Raw genomic sequence first — 20219 nt, 5'->3', positions numbered from 1 at the left:
TCAACAAAGTACCCGAATACAGCTCAGGGGCTCTTTGTCGCTCGCTTCCTCCTTGCTGCTTTGTTGTGGTTCAAGTCACACTGCATGAAAAGTGAGATTTTCGTCCCCGTAAACGCCCGGAAATCTCCCTAATTTCCGACAATTTGCAACCCGCGCACGTCGCGTTCGTCTGTGCCACAAATTGTCGGAAACGAACCATGACGTAGGCGGAGAGCTGGCGGAGGTGCGAATGGCCCGAATTAGCATATGAATGCAGCGAAACCGCGGGTGGCCGAGCCGAGCAGGCTCGAATATCCTTACTCCTTATTGGAGGAAACCACAACTTACTAACAAATAAAATCACTCGTGATTGGCAGCAAAACCACACGTGGGCAGACCAGGCTGGAGTTTCCTTGTTCATGATTGGATAAAAACAACTTTCAATCACTCGTGATTGGTTGGCAGATCTGTCGCTATTGGTCACCCGCCTCATTTTATTTATATATTCATATTATGCTGTATATTCATTTCATGGTTATCCTATGTAGGCTACTTCACTATTATTAGGATACCAACCAGGACATCAATGAATTTATAGAGAAAATGAACATTTGCCACATGTTTATGCAAAGAAAAAGCTTTATTAACAACACACAAACAACAACTACATACAAAGTGAGGATCTGCCCACACTTGGGTAACGGCAGTTTAAAAACTACAGCTCAGTAAACTGTCCGTTTGCCTCCTCGGGGTTGTTGACCGTCACTGGCGCCGTGTTTTCCGAGGCAGGTCTGTTGTGCAGGCGGCTCGTGTGTGTGTGGCGACCGTACAATCCACCCCGAGACCCCGCCAACAACACCGTCCTCTCCGTCCGACGTGAGCTCCACGGTGGCGGATTTCCAGAGTTCCACCTCGTCATCAGCCAGCGCACTTTGTCTCGATTCCAGCAGCTGTAAAAACAACAATGAATCCGTACTGTGCGATGCGTACGGACACAACACATCGATCAATGCACCTGAAACAAGTCAGCAAATAAACTCTGACCGTCTTTCTTCTCGCTCGACTCCGCGCTGAATCCTTCGCAGCTTCAGCCCGCGGTGAGTGTTCCGCCTGAACCTGAAGCTCCTCCGTCCCGTCTCACAATACGTCTCACAGGCGGCTGGAAAACAATTAAATGAGTGGTATGAATACAAAAAAAATCAAACGCAAGTCACAGTAACACTGAACAAGGAAGGAGAAACAGTAAACAGTGTCACTTACACACAATGACGTCGTCTAAATCTGGACTTTTCCCGGAGCAAATACGAGGTCACCGCCTCATTATGAGGCGAGATTAGTCTGTGAAAACAAAATGTACAGTTATGATCGGTATACATACGTATATATTTCCTTATAGCGCAGAATGAAAGCATATTCTTTAAATCTGACCCTTGCTCCGGTTCGTAGCGCCTGTAGTTCGTCTCGGAGTTGTGAAGACGGCGCACCGCTTCCTGTAAACGACACGGCAAAGAAAACACACTTTAATAAAGCTGTTTCTGCTCACTTGTAAGGCTACTAGGCTACTCTTAGCTTAGCTCGAGGCTATGCTACTTTTAGCTTAGCTTGCAGTCATCGAACGTATTCTTACCGCTATCGTGGGATCGTGCGCCCGTCTCCTCTTCTTTGAGTCGGTTCCTCTCCTCCATGGACAGAAACCTGCAGAGTCCCGAACGCTCCAGTGGAGCGAACTGCTCGTTGATATCGGCGGTTTGTTGTTGGAGTTGACGAGACGATCCACTGAGAGCGTTCAGCAGCTTCTTCTCGTCTGTCTGCGGACTGGCCGAAAGTTGGTGACCGCGGAGAAGAGTTGAAGGCGAGTTGAACGCGAGACGTCGTCCCGCCATTATTCACGAAGCAGCAAAAACCAAACAAAGGAACTGGAGATACAGTTCTTCTGAATATAGTAACACACACGTGTCTGTTTGTATGCTCGTCTTGCAAGTACTGCTGTCTGAGTCATGCCTATGACCTCACACGTGATTGGACGAGGAGTCTAAGGGTCCTCCAATCACATACGAGGTTATTTTTATACGGAAGACCAGTATTTTAGGAAGACAAATGGTTGGGACTTTGAAACAGCTGATATGCTTTATGTAAAGCAGTGTTTTGGTGTCAGCAGAACGACTTTCCCTAGAAAACTGTACAGTGGTGCCTCTTTCTCCATTCCACCAGACACTCTAGAGTCTGACAGACATGCAATGTTGACAATGTATCATCAGATGTACCCTTGTGTCACTGAGGTTGAATGTTTTGCCATGACATGTAAACGGGTAACATATATGAATGTAACTTACTCAATCGATAGATGCAGAGCATAAAGGTCAGCATGTGTTTATGCTAAGTGGTGTGGAAACACTATCAGTTTTGAGGAACCCGTCCTTGACCCTCTAGCAGAACTACGACCAGCCATTATAAAGCAGTTTATAGTTGTTAATGTTGTGTCAAAGGGTACAGCATTTAAACATGTTCTTGCACAAGTTTCCTGGCTTCATCTCCACCCGGACAGACATTTTTATGGAAAGCCAATAGAAGTTTGGGGCTTGCAGGGAACAGACACGTCATACCCAGCATCATTTCTGCCAGTTGAGCGCATTGCTAGAAGATGTGTGGTTAATACATCCTCTGTGCATTTAAGACCAAAGAAAAGCTCACTGTAGTCCTGCCACTATGCACTGTAGTTGAGCTCTAGGAGACTGTGATCTCTGCAGACCCCTCATGCCGATTCAAATGTTGTTTGCATGGAATGCTCATTTTACCTTGATTAAAACTAATTTTTTAAAGAAGTTATTTTGTGTATCTTTTTTACATAACATTTTCCATTGCTAATGGCGTACACAGTAATCTAGCATATTTGAATTAAATAAATCAATTCAAGCTCAAATGTAAGAGTCTATAATTAGGCTACTGAGCCTGATCTATTTGTACCAGAGATTTTCTTACCTTTTAAAAAAATGTCACCTGGGCTAAAACTCCCTCTGCGACCCTGAATTGCGTTTGTATAGCTCACAGCATTTTCATTTACATGTCAAAGCCTCCCCTAGAATTAGGAGGAGGAGGGTCATGGGGGGACAACTGCCAAGGGAGGCCCACATCAATTTCTGACAATTTACGGCAGTTTTCGGCGTTGCCCGCAAATTGCCGCAAACCTGAAATTCCACGACAATTTACAGTGCCGCATACTGCCGAAAATCCCACTTTTCATGCAGTGTCAGGGCTTATCAAAGAAAGTCCACTTCTGTCATGTGGCCAAATCATCTTGATACCCATTTAGCATGCTCATAAGAGAACAGTTGTGAATATTCAAGATGATGCCAGGGGCCAGTGAGAGGCAGAATCGAAAAAGGTGAGATTGACAGATGATGGGGGACACGGGGGGGGGGTTCCAAGACAGGGGAGAAAGAGAAACAAAGAGGAAGATTAATTCAAATATCCAAGGATCATTATTGTGGTTACACAACACAAAGATTAACCACAAAATTGCAGTTGTAGACAATTTGCTTCGGGATAAAGACATGACGAAACAATAAAGTATCACAGTATCACATTTCTTTACAAAACTTTGTCCTATAACTTTGATTTTGTTTGATATCGACACGGCCTGTCGGAGATGGTCGGACGAGAGCTGACCACGGGATATCTTTCTGGTGGAGTGACAAAGCAACACTTTTTTCCTTGAATGTGCAAGATCAGAGATTGGGAGCATTGTAATTCAATCACACGCTTTTTATGCCCTTGTTGTTTGGTTATAAATGCATTGCGTCTTGTGTGAACAAGAGAGGCAAGCCAGGAAGGAGCGAGTCTGTCTGAAGGAGCCTGCCTGTCTCATTGACATGGATGTCAAACACTTCTAGGATCGCGTCCAAGCTCATAGAAGTGATCACTTAGACTTTGAAAATTCGGCACTCATCCAGCGTTTGATGTTTATCCGCTTTTAAAGATTGCAGATTGGAACAGAAAGGGTTATCAAGGGTGTCCCATCTTGGCAGATTTGTGGACCAAGATAGTGTTTGTGTCATTGTAATTTCAGCAAAGAAAAGAAAAAAAAAGTCCATACTCAATAGAAAGAATGAGCTTCCGCGTGATCAGAGAATGTGATATGCTGTGAAAGGGCGATGGGAGGGTCAAGAAAAGCAGATGCTGTAGAGGGGAAGGACTTTTTTCCTTACGTCTGAAGAAAAACTACTTACTCGACTAAACTTTCTCCTTTGAACCCACTTAAGCAACTTTTCAAAAGATTCTGATACTGACCAATATTTTCTCATCTTGACTTTATTCTTAGGTAGGAACAGAATCCCTGCACACTCACAAGGATACACTCTGAAGTTCTGACAAGTTTTTGCAAAAAATGGGTTGTTGTATTTTCTTCAATTCTGCATTTTGAAATATAGGATTTCAGTTTGATTTTCATAATGTGTTATATTATATATAATATTGAATTATTTCTATACAGTAGAAACCACTTATAGTGATCACAGTTAGTGATCAGCTATTGAGATGGATCAAAATAGCTTAATTTTTCCAAATACCATTATATATAATCTCTTCTAATAACCGACATGATAATTAGAAGTATTATTGTTTCCTAAAAAAAAGCACATCACAAGTAACAGCATCTAAAGTTTTTTTTTCGTGTTATTTTATATCCACGGACACTGCTATTTATGAGAGGTCCGGATTTTAACTTCCTACATCGGGCTGCACACGGCCCTGCAGTCTCATGCCCTTAAATGGCAATTAACAGGCCGTTTGCGTATGCTGATAAGAATCACCTGCCACATGCATTCAACTTACATGCACTTCTTATAATGCATGTCATTATAAGACATGTCATTATCAATGCATGTCATTATAAGAAGTGCCATGAAGAACAATGCTGCGGTTGAGAACATTTATCTCATTAATCTGACTTTTGTTTGGACCTTTTTTTTTAGAATAAATTAAAGAAAAGACATTTGCATAGATATTAGGGAATAAGGCCAAGTGTTTTTTGCATAGCTGGTTCTCTGAGGAATTATGGGCCCAAATTGTGTCGCCTTTGCTGTTGTGTTCGAAACGTTTCTTTATCCCTGTTAGCTGCTTTCCATTTGAGCCAGGATTCATTTACAACATGAATGTATGCTGACATGGACAAGTATGTAGATAATTGTTTGGGTTTGCCCTTTTCTGGACCTCCTGTGTGTGTGTTGTACGCTTAGTATTTGTGAGACACAGCGTCTTTGAATGTCCCTTCCCGACTTAGCCTACTGTTTTTTAGCGAGATGAATTGGTATCAGGGCCGGACCACCCACTCATCCCCACAGTCACCAAACCTCCATAAATACTGCTTGTGACAAGTCTTAAAACATGTTGGATTCATTTCTATGTTTATTTTAAACTTAGAAATAATTGTTTCTGATTCAGGAGTCAAGAGCGTTGATTGATTCTTTAGCTATTAATAGTTAAGAGTATGCCATTGGATGGAACTACTAATTGGGCACAAAAGAATACATAAAGAACCACAGAGAAGTTCTTTCATAAATAGCTCGAAAAAAATCAACTGCACTTATGACTGAGAGTATGACTTATTGTACACAGCCATCTGCATCACCACACCAAAACACCATCCGTAGGCCATGAGTCTTCTCTCTTTGATCCGTAACTTCCAGTCGTGTTTCCTTCAAGAGAGGGATGCTCGACGCTGCAATTTTCGGACTGGTGGGGTGGGTGTCTAAAACAGTCCTTGGCCATCTGTGTCGCAGGCCATATCTGTCATTATCCACATTTGAATGTTTTCTCTACAGCATGCCTACCACGTGCTCCATCTCCAGCACCGTGTTCCCTCAAAGAGTTTCAAAAAGCTCCCGGCTTGTTTAAGGGGACAGTGGTAGAGATGAGGGATTAGTCATTTTAAAGAAAGAACCAAGATTGGTCGTTAACTTTTGGTTGCCCCAAAAAGGTGTCAGAGCATGTGGAAATTAAAAATGTCCATAGTTAATTTCAGGAAGAAGCATCTCTGCAGCTTCATCATCAGTGGTTGGTGAGTCCCTGAGACACTCTGCTTGCTGCCGTGGCTGGTAGTGCTGATTGGAAAGGATTCTGGTGGCTGGATACTAGCCAGTAAAGGGACAAGTGGGGAAGGACTCAGATGAGACCACATCCAGATATCCCGAGTTGACTCGCACCTCCGTCGTTGACGGTCAGGATGGGGTTTTCTGCATACGCGCGTCCGCCTCATTGGTTAAAATATCTACGTATGTCTACGTATGGTAGGAGTGCTCTTTAGTTTTTCTCAGATTTTCCCCAAAAGAAGTAATAGAAAGTATTGCTTTCCAAACCTATAACCAGACTTGTGTAACCAGTGTCACCATACTACATTGTAGAATGTTGCGTGGTCAAGACGGTCAATCGTACTGCTTCAGAAGCTAAGGCAAAAAACACCACAAAGTATTCCTTTGAAATAATGAAGTTGTTTGAAATGATCATTTTAAGTAAACTATAGGTCAAAACTATAGATATTGAGTAAAGTATGTAAAAATTAATTAATAAATAATTAATTAAGTTCTAAGTGTAAGTACACGTCTTAGTAAAATGTGGTACATTTTCAACTTATATTGGGAGGAGGGGGGATCACATTGGACTCATTGACCCTACACAGGCAGACGGATGCTTTACACTCCGGCCAGACAAATGCTGTCCATCCCGTCAGCTTGCTAGCAAGGGCAGTGAGGTAGATAATATTTGTCAGCTTGGCTGTGTGACTGCCAATGCCAGGGTGGGCTCGGCCTGGTGAGTCTGGCGAAGAAGGACTCGATCATTTTGGGCATTGGGAAAGAGGAGGATGTTACAATGGCACTCAAGCATGTCCCAAACACACACACACTTAAAAACATCCAATCTTGAGCAATATCTGTATTCTAAAATTGCGCTTTGTATAATTTAGTCACAGACAGCCACCCAGATGTGGCAATCAAGTTCTACTCGGACAATATTAATCAAAGGACGAGGAATGATATGATAGAAAGAAGCAAAGAAGAAGCAGCACCAAACAGCCCGGCGTGTAATAAGAAGTTAGACAGAAGTGTCAGCAGATAACGTCATAGATTTACGAGTTATACAAACAGCCTGGTGTGGCCCTCAATAGGACTACAATGCCTGCTTGTGTCCGGCTCATTCTTAGCACACAACAGTGCCATCATGAACATGGTCAAAATGACCAGCAAAGATCTGAGCCCACCTGCAAGTTATTAATGCAAGTGGTATGTATCTTGTAACTTATTACGTGTTGATAATACGGCTTGGAGGTTGTAAACTGTCCCCCTTCTCCCTAGCAAGGTGAATCCATTTAACCTCTAATTCTGAGTTTGTGTGTTAGTATGAAAATTAAGCAAATCCGCAGTCGGCCGCCACCTGAGATCCGTACCTGCTCGGAGTTTGTTTCTTGGCTTCAGCTTTGGAGGAAATCAGATTTGTCCCTCGGTCCGCGCTTCAGTACATTTATCACTCAGATCACATTTATCACTCAGATCACTCAGTTGTGGGGAAGAGGAAAAGTGGTCTGGCATGATCTGTCACTTAAGTCCTCTACTTTTATGTCACCAAACTATTTAGAGGCTGCTGAAATTGGGACCTCCTGTTAAGACTGCAGGAACTGTTGGCAGTTGTAAAATCTACCAATGCATAAGCTGCACATTGTGAAATAAACAACTTCTCTAGCAAAGACGAGCCCCTCCATTATTGTTAGGATTGCAGGAAAGGTGATCGGTAAGTCAAAGAGACTTCTTTGCAATATATTTTAGTTATTTGACAGAGCCGATCACAAGAAGGATGCACATGAAACTACTCTTGGGGTGTCAGCTGCTTGCATCTGGCTGTTATTTAAGGGTCACAAATGCAAGCCATTAAATATATACATCTTTTTTTTCTTCCTATGTCACTCAAACATGAACCCCCGAATAAACAAGCAGCATGTGTTACTTCATTTTGTTTTTTTTATTCTAATTCATTCCACTGCCCTAAAACATCAATACCGAAGAATATGTCATACAATTAATGTTTTACTAAATTAGAGGACCAAGAATCTCTTCCATTGTTGCAACGCATATTCACAGTTTGTGGGATGTTGTCATACTCTCAGGAATGGTACAACATGACGTCCTCATCAAGTTTTTTGCTGTTGGATGGAGTGTCAGCAAGAGTAAGGAAAAGCATCCAAATGGTTGTTTTTTGGACATGACAATTTTTTTACCCATGTGTCCAAAGGAAGAGGTTCATCAACGGACCCCAGGACTTTAACCCGGAAAACAAACCTTGGGACCCCGGTGGTTGGCGATAACGCTGAGAATTCCAGAAGTCAAAAAGTGAGCAAAATCGAAACGATTTTTTTTCTCCATACTTTTCTAATTGTAGTCCGTCAACTTAGAACATCTATGACACATCTACCACGTTTAGCGCATTGATATTTACTCTCCTTTGACCCTGATGTGATGTCGTGGAGTGGTCAGCCTGTAGACGTACATGGGTTTCTCGCTCGTCATTGTGGAGCTCACTTCCCGTCGCACCACCCACCCACACTCTACCAGGCAGTCAGGCAGGGTGACTGCCGGGGTTATTTGATTCTGTCAGAGGCACAGAAATAGTGTCCCAACTCTTCCCGGAGTGGGCAAAACAGGCGTGCATTCATTGGCGGGACGGGGCGGGATGTGCTCTTGTTGTGATTACCTGCCTTTGTAGAGGAAGGGCTTTTCTCTGAGCTCCTACGGAAAAAACGCAGCCGTCTGCCAAGTGCCATGATTAGGGCCCTGCTCAGTTCCTGGGTCAGCTCAGAGGGCAAAAATGTCTAGACTATCCAGGGGTTTTCCGTAGGCTGCTGCCCGAGCTGTCATTATTATTGCTTACAGTAGAGTCCAAACATATTCCACTTTGGGAGGTTGTTTCGGCATTACTCCCTTCACTGTGTGGTGGGAGTTGGATCAAACATTGGCTTTACATATGGTTTGAATAGTGTTTGGTTAATGGCCTCAATTTTTCTTTTAGTCATGTTACAACGGGTCGAAAGAGGAGCAGACGCCTCTCAGATCCTGGGCTTGGCTTCATGTGCCTCTTGACACAGACGGCCGCACACAAGATAACTGTTGTTTTTTGTTTATGGAAAGGACCCTCTGCCACACTCCACGCTCTCTTCATCAGGCCACTCCTGAGGGGCCACAGCCCAGAGCCACAGGGGGAAATAAAAATGAATCTGTGTCTACTGTATGTATGGCTGTGTGTTTACATGAAAGAGGGAGTCTTCGTAAGCCAGGAAGGATATAAACGTATTGCACAGTCTTGGGCACGAGTATTCTACTCCAGCTTCCTCTTTGAGTCTGTTGTTTGCTCAGCTGGCGCCGGTTCAATGTGGAGGGGACGGGGTAGGCCTTGTCCACCGGGGTCGCAGTCACTAATATGCAACAGGTGATGTGTTTCAATTCTACAATTTTAAGTCATATATTTGGCAAACTTGTAGATGAGCTTCTCTTTGGGAGAGGGGGGGGGGGGGGGGGGGGGGGGGGCAGGTTGGCTGTATAAGAAAACCCAAGTTTGATGACCCTGGACATCTATATATCTTGTTATATATCATCTTTTTATCCTGATTTTACCTGTAATAGGTGTTAAATAGTAATTTTCTGTTCATCTCAATCAATGTCAGCACTCATTGGTTGTATTAAAAAGTATTACATGCATCCATGTTTTATGATTACAGTTCACAAGGCTATATATACATACATGCGTTTTTTCTACCTAGACAGACTTTTCGGCCCACTCCCTAATGCTCACAGCCATGTGCTGACAGAAAATTGTTAGCCTGTACCAGGTTCTCAGCAGTTAAAACCAGTAGAAAGAGAAATTCCTTCCTAATGGTGCATGAAAGTAATGATTCACAACTGTATTTTTGTTTGAACCCCTGCCAGATCTTTTCCACATTACCTCAACACTGTACCTAAAGAAAACCAAACTGGCTCTCGTGCAGTTTTATTTCTCTTGCAAAAAGTTTGACTTCCCAGGTTTGATGGGTCTCCCTTGACCTCTCGCCAAACTGTGCAGTTTGCAGTAAAGAGGCTGCAGCTGGACCCTGATCAGGCCTGATGGCGATAGAGCATGAATAGCAGGGTAGCCCTGGGCGCGATGAAAAAAAGTCCCCCCGACGACAGTGCTGACAGGGTCACAGCCTGCCCATGCCGCCCCTGCAAAAGGGGAGTGGGAGTAAACAGGCGTGATGGGGGATCGACTAAAAGAGACTTGGACTGTGTTCTTGTAAATAATTGCATTCTTTGTTCTCCGCCACTGTTGGTTATGGTCACAAGCTGTTTGGTAGGCCCCTGTCTGTCTGGTCCTCCCCATGAGCCCGGTGTCAGCCCCTACGCCCCCGAGGGGAGCAAGTTGTGCCAGGGGTGAGGATGCCAGCTCCCTGACCTGGTGGCCCCCCGCATCTGACGAGCCCACGTCGGGAGCAAACGGTCCCTGGGCCAGCTCGCAGACTCGGGGCGTGCTGTGCGCATGCTGCTCCGCTGTTAAATAAAGCTGGTTCAAAGAGCACATTCCTGCCACCAGCCCAGCAGCGAAGCAGTGAGCTCTCTTGCTTGTAGTGTCAAAGCACCAGATTGTTTCATTTTTTTAATGTTTTGGCTTTTATCTCGGCTCACTCTGGTACAATCTGATTGGACGCAGCATTTTATTAGCCTCTGTTGGCTGTGGGAACGGCGGATGGCCTATTTGGGCTAGATTACCTGTGCAGCTTATCTTAAGTGAAGAATTCATTCCAAGTGCTCAGATGTTTCAGGAAAGCTGCTTGTTCCCATTGTGAATGTGTTGCAGGCAGTACAGTAGAGCTTATCCAGAAGTCAACACCCACTTCCACTGTAAACCTGTGAAAAACAGCTGTGTTCACAGTGCATATTTGACGTGTTATGCTCGCAGCAGTTGGTGATAGCTTTTCAGGATGGATCATTTAAGTCGGAACGCACAGAAGACATATGAGCGTTGTTATGCGTCCCGTCACCACAATTATAGCAGCTACGTTTTAACGTTTTAAGTGAAGAGAAATGTGTGCTGTCACCAAAGATTTCACTTGTTCTGCAGGGATCACGCAAACTAGCTCATGGTTCTCTGTTTGCCTTTGAAATGCCTCAGAGTACTGACAAAGACTGTCGGCTAGGCGTTACGAAATGGATTGTAACATGACAGGATTTCGTCTCAGAAAATCAGAAACTTGTTGATGTTCACTTTTTTCTCTCGGAATATCCCCGTCCGGATTTCTCTCTTCTCCTTTCTTTATGCAACTCAAGTGTCAGCCGGAAGCCTCTGTGTGTTATTGCTTCCAATGTCAAATCTGCCAAAACAAGCGTGGGAACCAAACCCCCCCGGCGCAACGCAGCTTCATCTGCAGCCTGTAATGATAGAACCTCAGTGACATCATGTGTGTCGGAGTGTGGGCCTCAGCGAAGGGTGCCGTGCATCTCCTCAAAATACCGGCAGCTAAGTGTATTAAACAAGCTGAGCTCGGCAATGAAAGTCAGATGCTCTCGGGGGCCCTTTCGCGCCGGCTAAAGTCGCCCCTTTCGGCTCGCCGTCCGCTGATGTGTTTAGGACAGTGGTCCCCAACCTTTTTTACCTCACGGACCGGTTTCATGTCAGACAATATATATATAAGCTTTCTGTGGTGCGGCCTGGTACCAAACGGCCCACGGACCGGTACCGGTCCGCGGCCCGGTGGTTGGGGATCACTGGTTTAGGAGACTCCTATCGGGAGGCCTCATCCACAAGGGCTTCGCCCGCCGTTCGTTCATGCTAAATGTCAGAAAAATGCGGGCCTCCTAACAAAGTGGAACTGGATGTCATCTGCCTCAGGCTGCCGCGTTTGATCATCAACACCGTCAGTACAGAGTACCCACATCTTAGGAAAAAAAGTGCACATTCAGGATGTTATGGTAATTTGTCAGTTAATAGTCTGACGTCACAGCATGAGAAAACTGTTTTCATATGTTGTTAGGTCAGGTATTCATACATTCATTTACATCTTATCTTTGTTACCGCGTATAATCTTTTTTTATGAACTCTAGAAAACGGTTTGTATAATAAATTATTTTTGTTCCATATTGTAAACATTATCCTGCATCTGTGTTGCATTCCTGCAGTGCATAACTCACCATTTCCAAGCCAGCAGCCGAAATCTGATACTGTGCGTGGATTTATTTTGATGTGACTCTTGACATTATCCTCTTGTAAATAAATTGTTCTTTGGGAAAATTGCAAGAATAATTGTTGGTGGGGAATGTTTAATCAACTCTGACTATCGTAAATCTTTCGCTTTCAACTGGTTTTGATGATGTACGTGTGTGACAGGTAATGGATAGAGAAGTGCAAAGGAAACAAAACTGAACTAGTGTTTATCTGGGAACAAAATGCAACAGGCTAATACTGTTGTCTGTTCAAACTAATTATTTTTGTGCTTACATCAGTCATTCCAGAAAGTCACTGCAGTTTGACTGCAAGCTGGTAAGTGCTTGACTTCCTAAAAGCCCAACATTGCTTCGCTGTAGCGATGGAAAAGATCAGAACAAAACAAAACAAAAACAGATGCAACTAGAAATTACTGTGAGCGAGAGTGTGTATACTGTAATCTCACACAGACTGAACAATCTCTTAAATGTATTATAATAATAGATATGGTTTTAATACATTGGCATCCGGATCTGAATTCGAGTACTGCACTTTTCTCAAAGTACAGTAGTTCGTGAGAAAAAATTGCAAAAAGGGGGCAGGCAGTGTTGAAAGATTCTTGAATCCAAATGCAGATCAAAACGAATCCCCTGGCCGATGGTTTTATTCAAATCCCTTCATGTTTTTGAGATGTATTAACCTTTAAACAAAGCTAAAAACTAGCCATCTGACGCAACTTTTGTTGTAGTGTCTCCCAAAAAAAGAGACACTCCTTTCATTGAGCTGCAATCTGTGTGTGGACGCTGGAGCACAGGACGTGAGGATGATTATTAATATAGAATATTGAAGCTGAGGTAAAGCAGCCACACCTAAACGCCTTGGTGCAGAATGCAGTGACAGTTTACAGTTTTGAGGACAAATGCGTTGTAATACAATGTGGGCTTATTTAAAAAAGGGTGTTTTTTGTATTGTGCTAGAAAGTTAAGAATAAATGAATGTACAGTTATTTAACATATAGCCACAGATGAAATTAGATCCGTTAATTGAACGTACTTACGTTATTCCTAAATCGGCTCTGTGGTAACAGCTGGCTGCATGGTCATGTCTGTTTCCATAGATACGTCTATTTCCATAACACTCAAGGCAAAACATTGACATTGAATGGTCTTTTTAAAATAAAGCCTGTCATTTCACAAGTGCACCATAGGAGACGAAACGCATGGCATGACAGAGGCAGATGAACAAAGTGAGCGGCTGTTTCACATCATGACAAAAGATAGAAATTATTAGCCAAGTGGGATTTATTGTTTATTTTTCTTTTCGAAGATGCTGTAACAGACAGCAGCCCCAGTTTTGGCAGACACTCTTTCTTTCCGTCTAGTTTGTGAGTGACAGCTTTGTTACTCAAAATGTGAGCCGAGACACACGTGCAGTATTGTTTGGGCTTCGGTATTCCGTTCTGTTTGCAGCACATGGTCCAAATGCTATGCTTCTCCGTACTACTGTCCTCATGATGTATACCTTGTACCTCCCTTTCACATCCGTTTGCGCCCTTCCATTGGAACCAGAAAATAAATCTGCAGCACAATGATGTAGACCCCAGTCTACGCCGTCTATGGAGCCAGTGGTGATTGAGTCAAGATCTGGTCTGGGCTGTTTGAAATAAGGTATCAATTACTCAGTGCAGGGCTCCCTCAAACCCCGAGTTTTATACACACATACGAGCACACATGCATACACTCACATCCCCATTTTACCCGTTAAATTAAAGTCAGATTACTATCCGTGCATCCCAAATGTGCTTTTCAGTAAACGCAGCCCTGTTTCCTGTTCACATCCCCCACCGGGAGGTCCCTTCAGAAGCCTGCTTTGCACTCTGCATGCTGCGTACTAATTGGCCGAGCCCGTTGGAGGCGAGGTGGATGGAGATGGAGATGGCGGCGCATGGCAGTCATATGTGACCGAGGCCACTGGGAGAGAATGCTGTGGGAACCATTAGCGCACGGTGTTGGTAGGAGTATGGAGTGTGCAGCTTGAACAAATAAGGCCCTCTGTGTTTTGTAGTGAATTCCCCTGCTGCCTTATAACCATTTTGAAGTGTGGTTTTCTGGCGATGACATCAATGACAAACAGGGCACTCTGGTTTCCTCTTCAGGCATGGAGACCGCTGCTTTGAACTTCAACTGCCGAGCCATTCATTCCTTATGGATTTAGACTTTAGGAATGATTTAGTCCTGCAAGTGTTGAAGCCAGAATACTCCCATCAATGCATCAAACTATTCAAAATACAAATGTTGTGGGGGTTTTTTGGTTGTGTTGGGATACATTGGGATAGTCCCTGTAAAAGGGAACTTGGAGTTTTTCATTTTTAACCTTTTCAGTCCAATTCAACCAAGACTCTTGTGCTCGACCACATTAGTCTTTGTCACCAGTTTATTGCAATTGTTGCCAGAAATGTCAGAAGGAAATGGCTACTAAAGGGGGATATTCTGATGATTTAGTATTGAACATCAGTTAAATTGTGATCACAAAAGACACAGGTAAAAAAAAAATCGTCTAAATTGTATCATCAGAGCCCAAGCTCATTGGATTCATCTCTGGCGGGGAGGAGTTCCCCTACAGTTGCGAGATTGACCAACTGGTGACGTGGTGCGGATGTAACAACCTGGAGCTCAGTGCTCTGACGATGGTGGAGATGGTTGTTGGTTTCCAAAGGAACGCAGCCCCACCTTCCCCTATCGTCCTGGGTGACGACGGTGGAGATGGTTGTTGGTTTCCGGATGAGTGCAGCCCCACCCCTCCCCTATCGTCTTGGGTTACAACGGTGGAGATGGTTATTGGTTTCCGAAGGAACGCAGCCCCCACCTCCCCCTATTGTCCTGGGTGATTTGCTTTGTCATTGCCGTGGAGGCCTTCCGCTTCCTGGTTGCCATCACATCCCAAGATATCAAGTGGGGGCTGGACATCAGCTCCATTACCAGGAAGGCTCAGCAGAGGACCTACTTCCTGAGGCAGTTGGTCAAGAGGTTCAACCTGCCAAAGGCAATGATGGTGCAATTAATTCTACACCACCATCACGAGTCGATCCTCTGCTCCTCCATCCCCGTCTGGTACGCTGCAGCCACAGTGAGGGACAAGCGTATCATTGGCTCTACTGAGAAGGTGATCGGCTTGAAGCCGTGTACCCTCCCACCCCAAGCTTTTTGAGCCCCTTCCCTCTGGCAGGAGGATGCAGACCATCAGGACCAAGACCTCTTTCCCTCACCAGTTGGTCTTATAAACTAGGTCTGCGTCCTCACTGATCCAGACATTGTCATCTGAATACTTCACCTCAATACGTGTCTTAGCCCACATATTTCACGGTAACTTATTGTATTCTTTTGTCTCCTTTTTATGCACCATCCACCAAAAGAAATTCTTGTATGTTTAACATGCGTGCCATTAAACAAATTCTGATTCTGAAGATATTCCGAACTGATGACGTCCCCAGGCTTTGTCTAGCTCATAGAAGACATGATACAACTATTTTCACCGTCTGGGGACTACGCCTCATGACGACAAGAGCCATACGTCAAATGCTGTTTGTTTCATTCGCTCGGTCAGCTTTGAGATTTGGACAGTTTAAGATCTCGTTGCTGGAATGTTTTGTTTGAGTCAAACAGTACCGGGTACAGTACCCAATGTGTGAACAGTCCACTGGAATGCTGAGCCGTCTTATGCAACCTGCTCCAGTGTTCAAAGGCTGCTGAGTGCCCTCTCCTGATTTGTCAGGCTCACACAAGGGTTTTATCAAGTGTAGAGTGGGAAGGCATGAAGCTGGAGGACTTTGGAAGTGTGTGCTTGTGTGTGTCTGTATGTCTGTACAGCAGGTTTGCCTCTTTGTGCACCGATTCCTGAGAACGGGATGGAGCGGAGGATGAGCCTGCGGCCCAGTGCGCATGCCTGTGTTTGCACATGATTACACGGATGCGCTTGTGTCGCCAATGTGAGCGCACACATGCCTTTTTTCCCGTTCTCTGGTTCTGGGGACTTTGCCCCTTGGAAGGTGGGCCAGCCTGTCAGCTGAGAGAGAGGAAAACATGATCTGAAGCAGGCGGCCTCGTTAGAAGAGGGACAAATACAGAGAGAGAAAAAACAAGGTGAAAATGAACCCTGCTCCAGTTGTTTGTGCATTGCAAACAATATGGAGGAAAGAAGCAGGATTGGCCTAGCATTTAGTTAACGGCAGGTGCTTTACGCACACTTTCCTTCACCTTCTCTTTAATCCACCTTGTGTCTCATTCTGGGGCTCTGCTGAAATTGCCGAGATGGCTGTGATTGCAGATAAAAGTGACTGACAGATCCTGCCACCCACGCTATTGACAAGGCAGGCTGCCTGGTGACGTTGTTGTTTGGTAAAGTACAAACGGGAACGACACTGACCGACCCAAGGACTGTTTGATCTCCAGATGAATTGCGAGTATATCAGCAGCTGTTCCGAATGACCTTACCCCACAAAAATCAATCAGCACAAACATACTGGGAGTGAGGGGGGGGGGGGGGTTATGGATGTGTGTTGGTCTTTCTGTGCACAGGTTTGCGTGCGGGTTGCTCCAATGTGTTATGTACAATGACGATGCAGGGAAACGGGGACCTTTCCACAAAGGTCTTTTGATGTTTTCTCATATTGTCATAATTCACTGTAGTTATTCTGTTCCTTTCTAAGCTTATTTTTCCACTGACCCAAGTTCAACAGATTAGACTAGTGGACTCGACCCAATGGAAAACTCAAACAGCCAAACACACACCCGCACCAAGTGTCAAGGTGTTCTTTTCAATGATTGAAAGGTGCCATTGCACTTGTTAACCCTTCCCTTCAAAGGTATGGAGGAACCCAATACCGGACGGCGAGGTTTGAGAAGCATCAGACGGGGCTCTGTACATACAGTACAGCACTTCACTTGTCTGCCACGTTGCCACACCCATCAGGGCGCTGGACAGGACATAGTGACTTATTAATATCTCTGTTCTGCAAAGCGTCTTTTTCATGTCCATTTCTCTTTTTGTCATGATGTGTCTCCACGCCCAGCTCTCGCCCCGGCGCATGCAAATGTTGGCCGAGGCATGTGTTGGTTATCTCTTTCTGGAAATGCGGTGCCCTTGTTGCTTCATATAGCTCGGCTCTAGTGACCGGCCATTGATAAGGCAAATGTCTCCTGATAGCTACCAAGCTTTCAAGTCCCGTCACAAAACAGCCGGCACCCTTTTATGTTGTTTTCCCAAGCCAAGGACAGACAGGCCTCCCCACAGGACAGAGCTGGCTAATCAGTAATCACTAACTTGCTGAGCCCGGCAGTCCCGTTCAGACAGGCTGCTTTTCAACTTTTCATCTTCTTCCTTTCCTTCCTCAATTTCTACGTTTTTGTCTTCCCCTAAGCTCTGTTTTGTTTCCCTGTTCTTCTTCTGAGACTCCCCCCGAGTCTCACACTTTTGATGATGATGCTTTTCTTCGGCACGGTGTGTAAAATGGACGGACCGTGTCTTTCTTCCACTTTCTTTGTCTCTTTATGTCTTTCTTTCTTTCTATACTCGCCTATTCTACGCTCCCCATCCCTCCCCGTTCCCCGGCACTTACGCTCTGTTGTGTCTTTGCTCATCTTCTCTCTCGTTATTCGTGCCCGGCCACTGAACAAATGCCGCCCCTCTAGCCTGTTAATGAATCAACATCCAGAAGAGGGGGATCAGGAGGTCTGGGGCCATAACTGTGCCGCAGACATATGGCGTTAGATGAAAACATTAGTACCACTGTATGACTTTATTTAGGACTTGCCAAAGAAAATTGATTAGGTGACAGAGATGGAACAAAGGAGGAATCATCCTCTGCCACCCTAGCTGGGCTTCTTCTTTCAGAGCCAACAGCAGCAGTTTCTCTCCAAACCTTTGGAGAGAAGCGATCTGGCCTCCTAATGAAAGACACCCCCCCTCCCTCGCCCCCCTTTTCACTCGTTTCCGTAGTACAGTCTGCAGTCAGTCTATTCAAGAATAGTTGCAGTGGTTTTTAAATTGTCACCTAGACGCATGGCTGGGAGATAAAGGTGGTGCAGTGGACACATCAAGCTTACTTTTTCTCTCACTTTCACATACGAACACACTATTTTTTCCCATGTGTAACAGGTGGAATCAATCCTAAATAAATGCAAAAAAACATACAATTAAATTGTTTGCATACAATAAACATATTCCACAGTTAAAGTTCACTGTTCTCACATTCAGTTCAAAATGGTCGAGCCACGGTCCTCCACGTGTATTGAACTGTTCCCAAAATAGACATTACCGTCCCGGACACGTTGCTGCTCGTTGACGACGTGGACTGTGGCAGGGTAATACAACCCGCAAGTAACTTTTTTTTATACCAATCCCATACAAAACCAAAAGGTAAATCACGTCAGTCGTTAGTTGCATGAGTTTTTAGCCACATTAATGTCAAATATGCTCTTTTCCTGAACCCAACAAAGAGGTTTTACTGCCTGAACCTAACTTCTTGGGAAGAGGATTCTTTCAAAAAGACATTAAGCATGTGATGGATAATATGTTGACTCATGATCGGTAATTGGCTCTTTTGAAGAAAGAGTTCCTCGTGGGATATTTAGACATCTGAAACGTTTTTTAATTGATTTGGGTTTGTATGTTCTGAAACCCCCTGACCTGGTGTGTCACAGACATTCCTACGATAGCTACATGGGGACTTCGTTATTAAAGTAACATCATCGGGCCCCTAAAAAGTACTTGATTAAAACATTTTCATCGCTTGTTAAACTGTTTGACAAGCTTTTACTTCAAGAGCTCAATCACGCTGGGAACCGGTGCTTTATGGTGTGATTCATCAGGACATGCACATACCTGAAGCGTCCGCTCATTCGAATGGTTTTAAGAAGGGTGAGTTTGTTGAACTGATGGCAAACAACACGTTCGTTTTAGACGCAGTAGTTTAAACTTTCCAAACACAAACACCAAGATCAGACATTGCTTGGGTGTTTGTGGCTGTGTTTCACATTGAGATGCGCACACGTCTACGTTCGCTATTAGCTTCTCGTGGCCCCTTTCTGCCCCCACTGCCCCACCGCAACGCTGTTTCTGATTCCGCTGTGCGCCGCACTTGTCATTCCAGATGTGGAGTCCCATGTGAAAAATAGAGGTGATGGCTCACTATTTTTGTCAATGCGTGCATGCTTGTGCGTGCGTGCGTGCGTGCGTGCGTGCGTGCGTGCGTGCGTGCGTGCGTGCGTGCGTGCGTGCGTGCGTGCGTGCGTGCGTGTGTGTGTGTGTGTGTGGAAAGGGAAAAAAAGGATGTGGTATTAGACAGGTGTGGCTGTGTGTGCATGAAGATGGAGGAGACCACCAGGCTTTGGGAGACACTGTATATGAAACCCTGCTGTATTCAACCCATCTCTCCACTTGCCCCCTTGATATTACTTCCAAAAGCGAGAAAAGAGACAACTAGTCATCGGTTAAGAATTGTTGTTATCTGATGACTGGTTGTTCTTGCTTTTAAAAAAAAGTCACATTTTCCTTTTACAAGCTTCGGTGCATGAGCCTGGAAGGTTTCACAGATTCTTCTTACAGACATAGATTACTCACAGGTGATGTCCTAACAAATGATGAGTTATATCTCAACTTTTGTGTTTGAGTTACAGAAACTGTTGCCAATACCAATTCTTTTTTTTACTCTGCTAGTTTCTACTTTGATGGCTTTCTCAATTTTTATTTCAAGCAATTTACCCGTCATTGCCATGGTGATGTGAAGTGGTCATGTCACTGCGGGCGCAGATGATGGTGGTGATGGAGCGCCAACGGAAATGACACCATCCGTCCCTCTTTTCTCCCACCCAGATGACAGGATTGTGCCCGTTTCGCTCCTGGCTTAAATTTTGAGCTCCTGTTTAATGTTTTCGAGGAATAATTATGAGTTCATTTTTTTTTTGTTTAACAAATGAGAAGGATGGTGGATTTTGTACAGACATGACTGAAGTTTGAGATGACTCATGCCC

At 44.5% G+C, this 20219-nt stretch overlaps 2 protein-coding genes across 2 annotated transcripts in view; one reads left to right on the top strand and one right to left on the bottom strand.

Moving 5' to 3' along the window:
- LOC144391337 (uncharacterized) overlaps positions 1-20219 on the top strand; it is an 82497-nt gene that overhangs the window by 37111 nt on the left and 25167 nt on the right. Inside the window, exon 3 of the mRNA XM_078097957.1 lies at positions 8257-8354. Within this exon, the coding sequence (XP_077954083.1) occupies positions 8257-8354 (98 nt within the window). The remainder of the gene's footprint in view (positions 1-8256; positions 8355-20219) is intronic.
- On the bottom strand, positions 601-1996 carry LOC144391032 (uncharacterized). The gene is made up of 5 exons (XM_078097574.1): positions 1607-1996; positions 1408-1469; positions 1240-1317; positions 1024-1138; positions 601-929 (listed from the first exon to the last, which is right to left on the bottom strand). The coding sequence occupies exons 1-3, from the start codon at positions 1860-1862 to the stop codon at positions 1300-1302; spliced, it is 336 nt and encodes a 111-aa protein (XP_077953700.1). The 5' UTR covers positions 1863-1996; the 3' UTR covers positions 601-929; positions 1024-1138; positions 1240-1299.

Source organism: Gasterosteus aculeatus, chromosome Y, assembly GCF_964276395.1.
Source record: "Gasterosteus aculeatus chromosome Y, fGasAcu3.hap1.1, whole genome shotgun sequence".
Classification (NCBI taxonomy): Eukaryota; Metazoa; Chordata; class Actinopteri; order Perciformes; family Gasterosteidae; genus Gasterosteus; species Gasterosteus aculeatus.
This window is presented reverse-complemented; position numbering and strand designations above follow the sequence as displayed.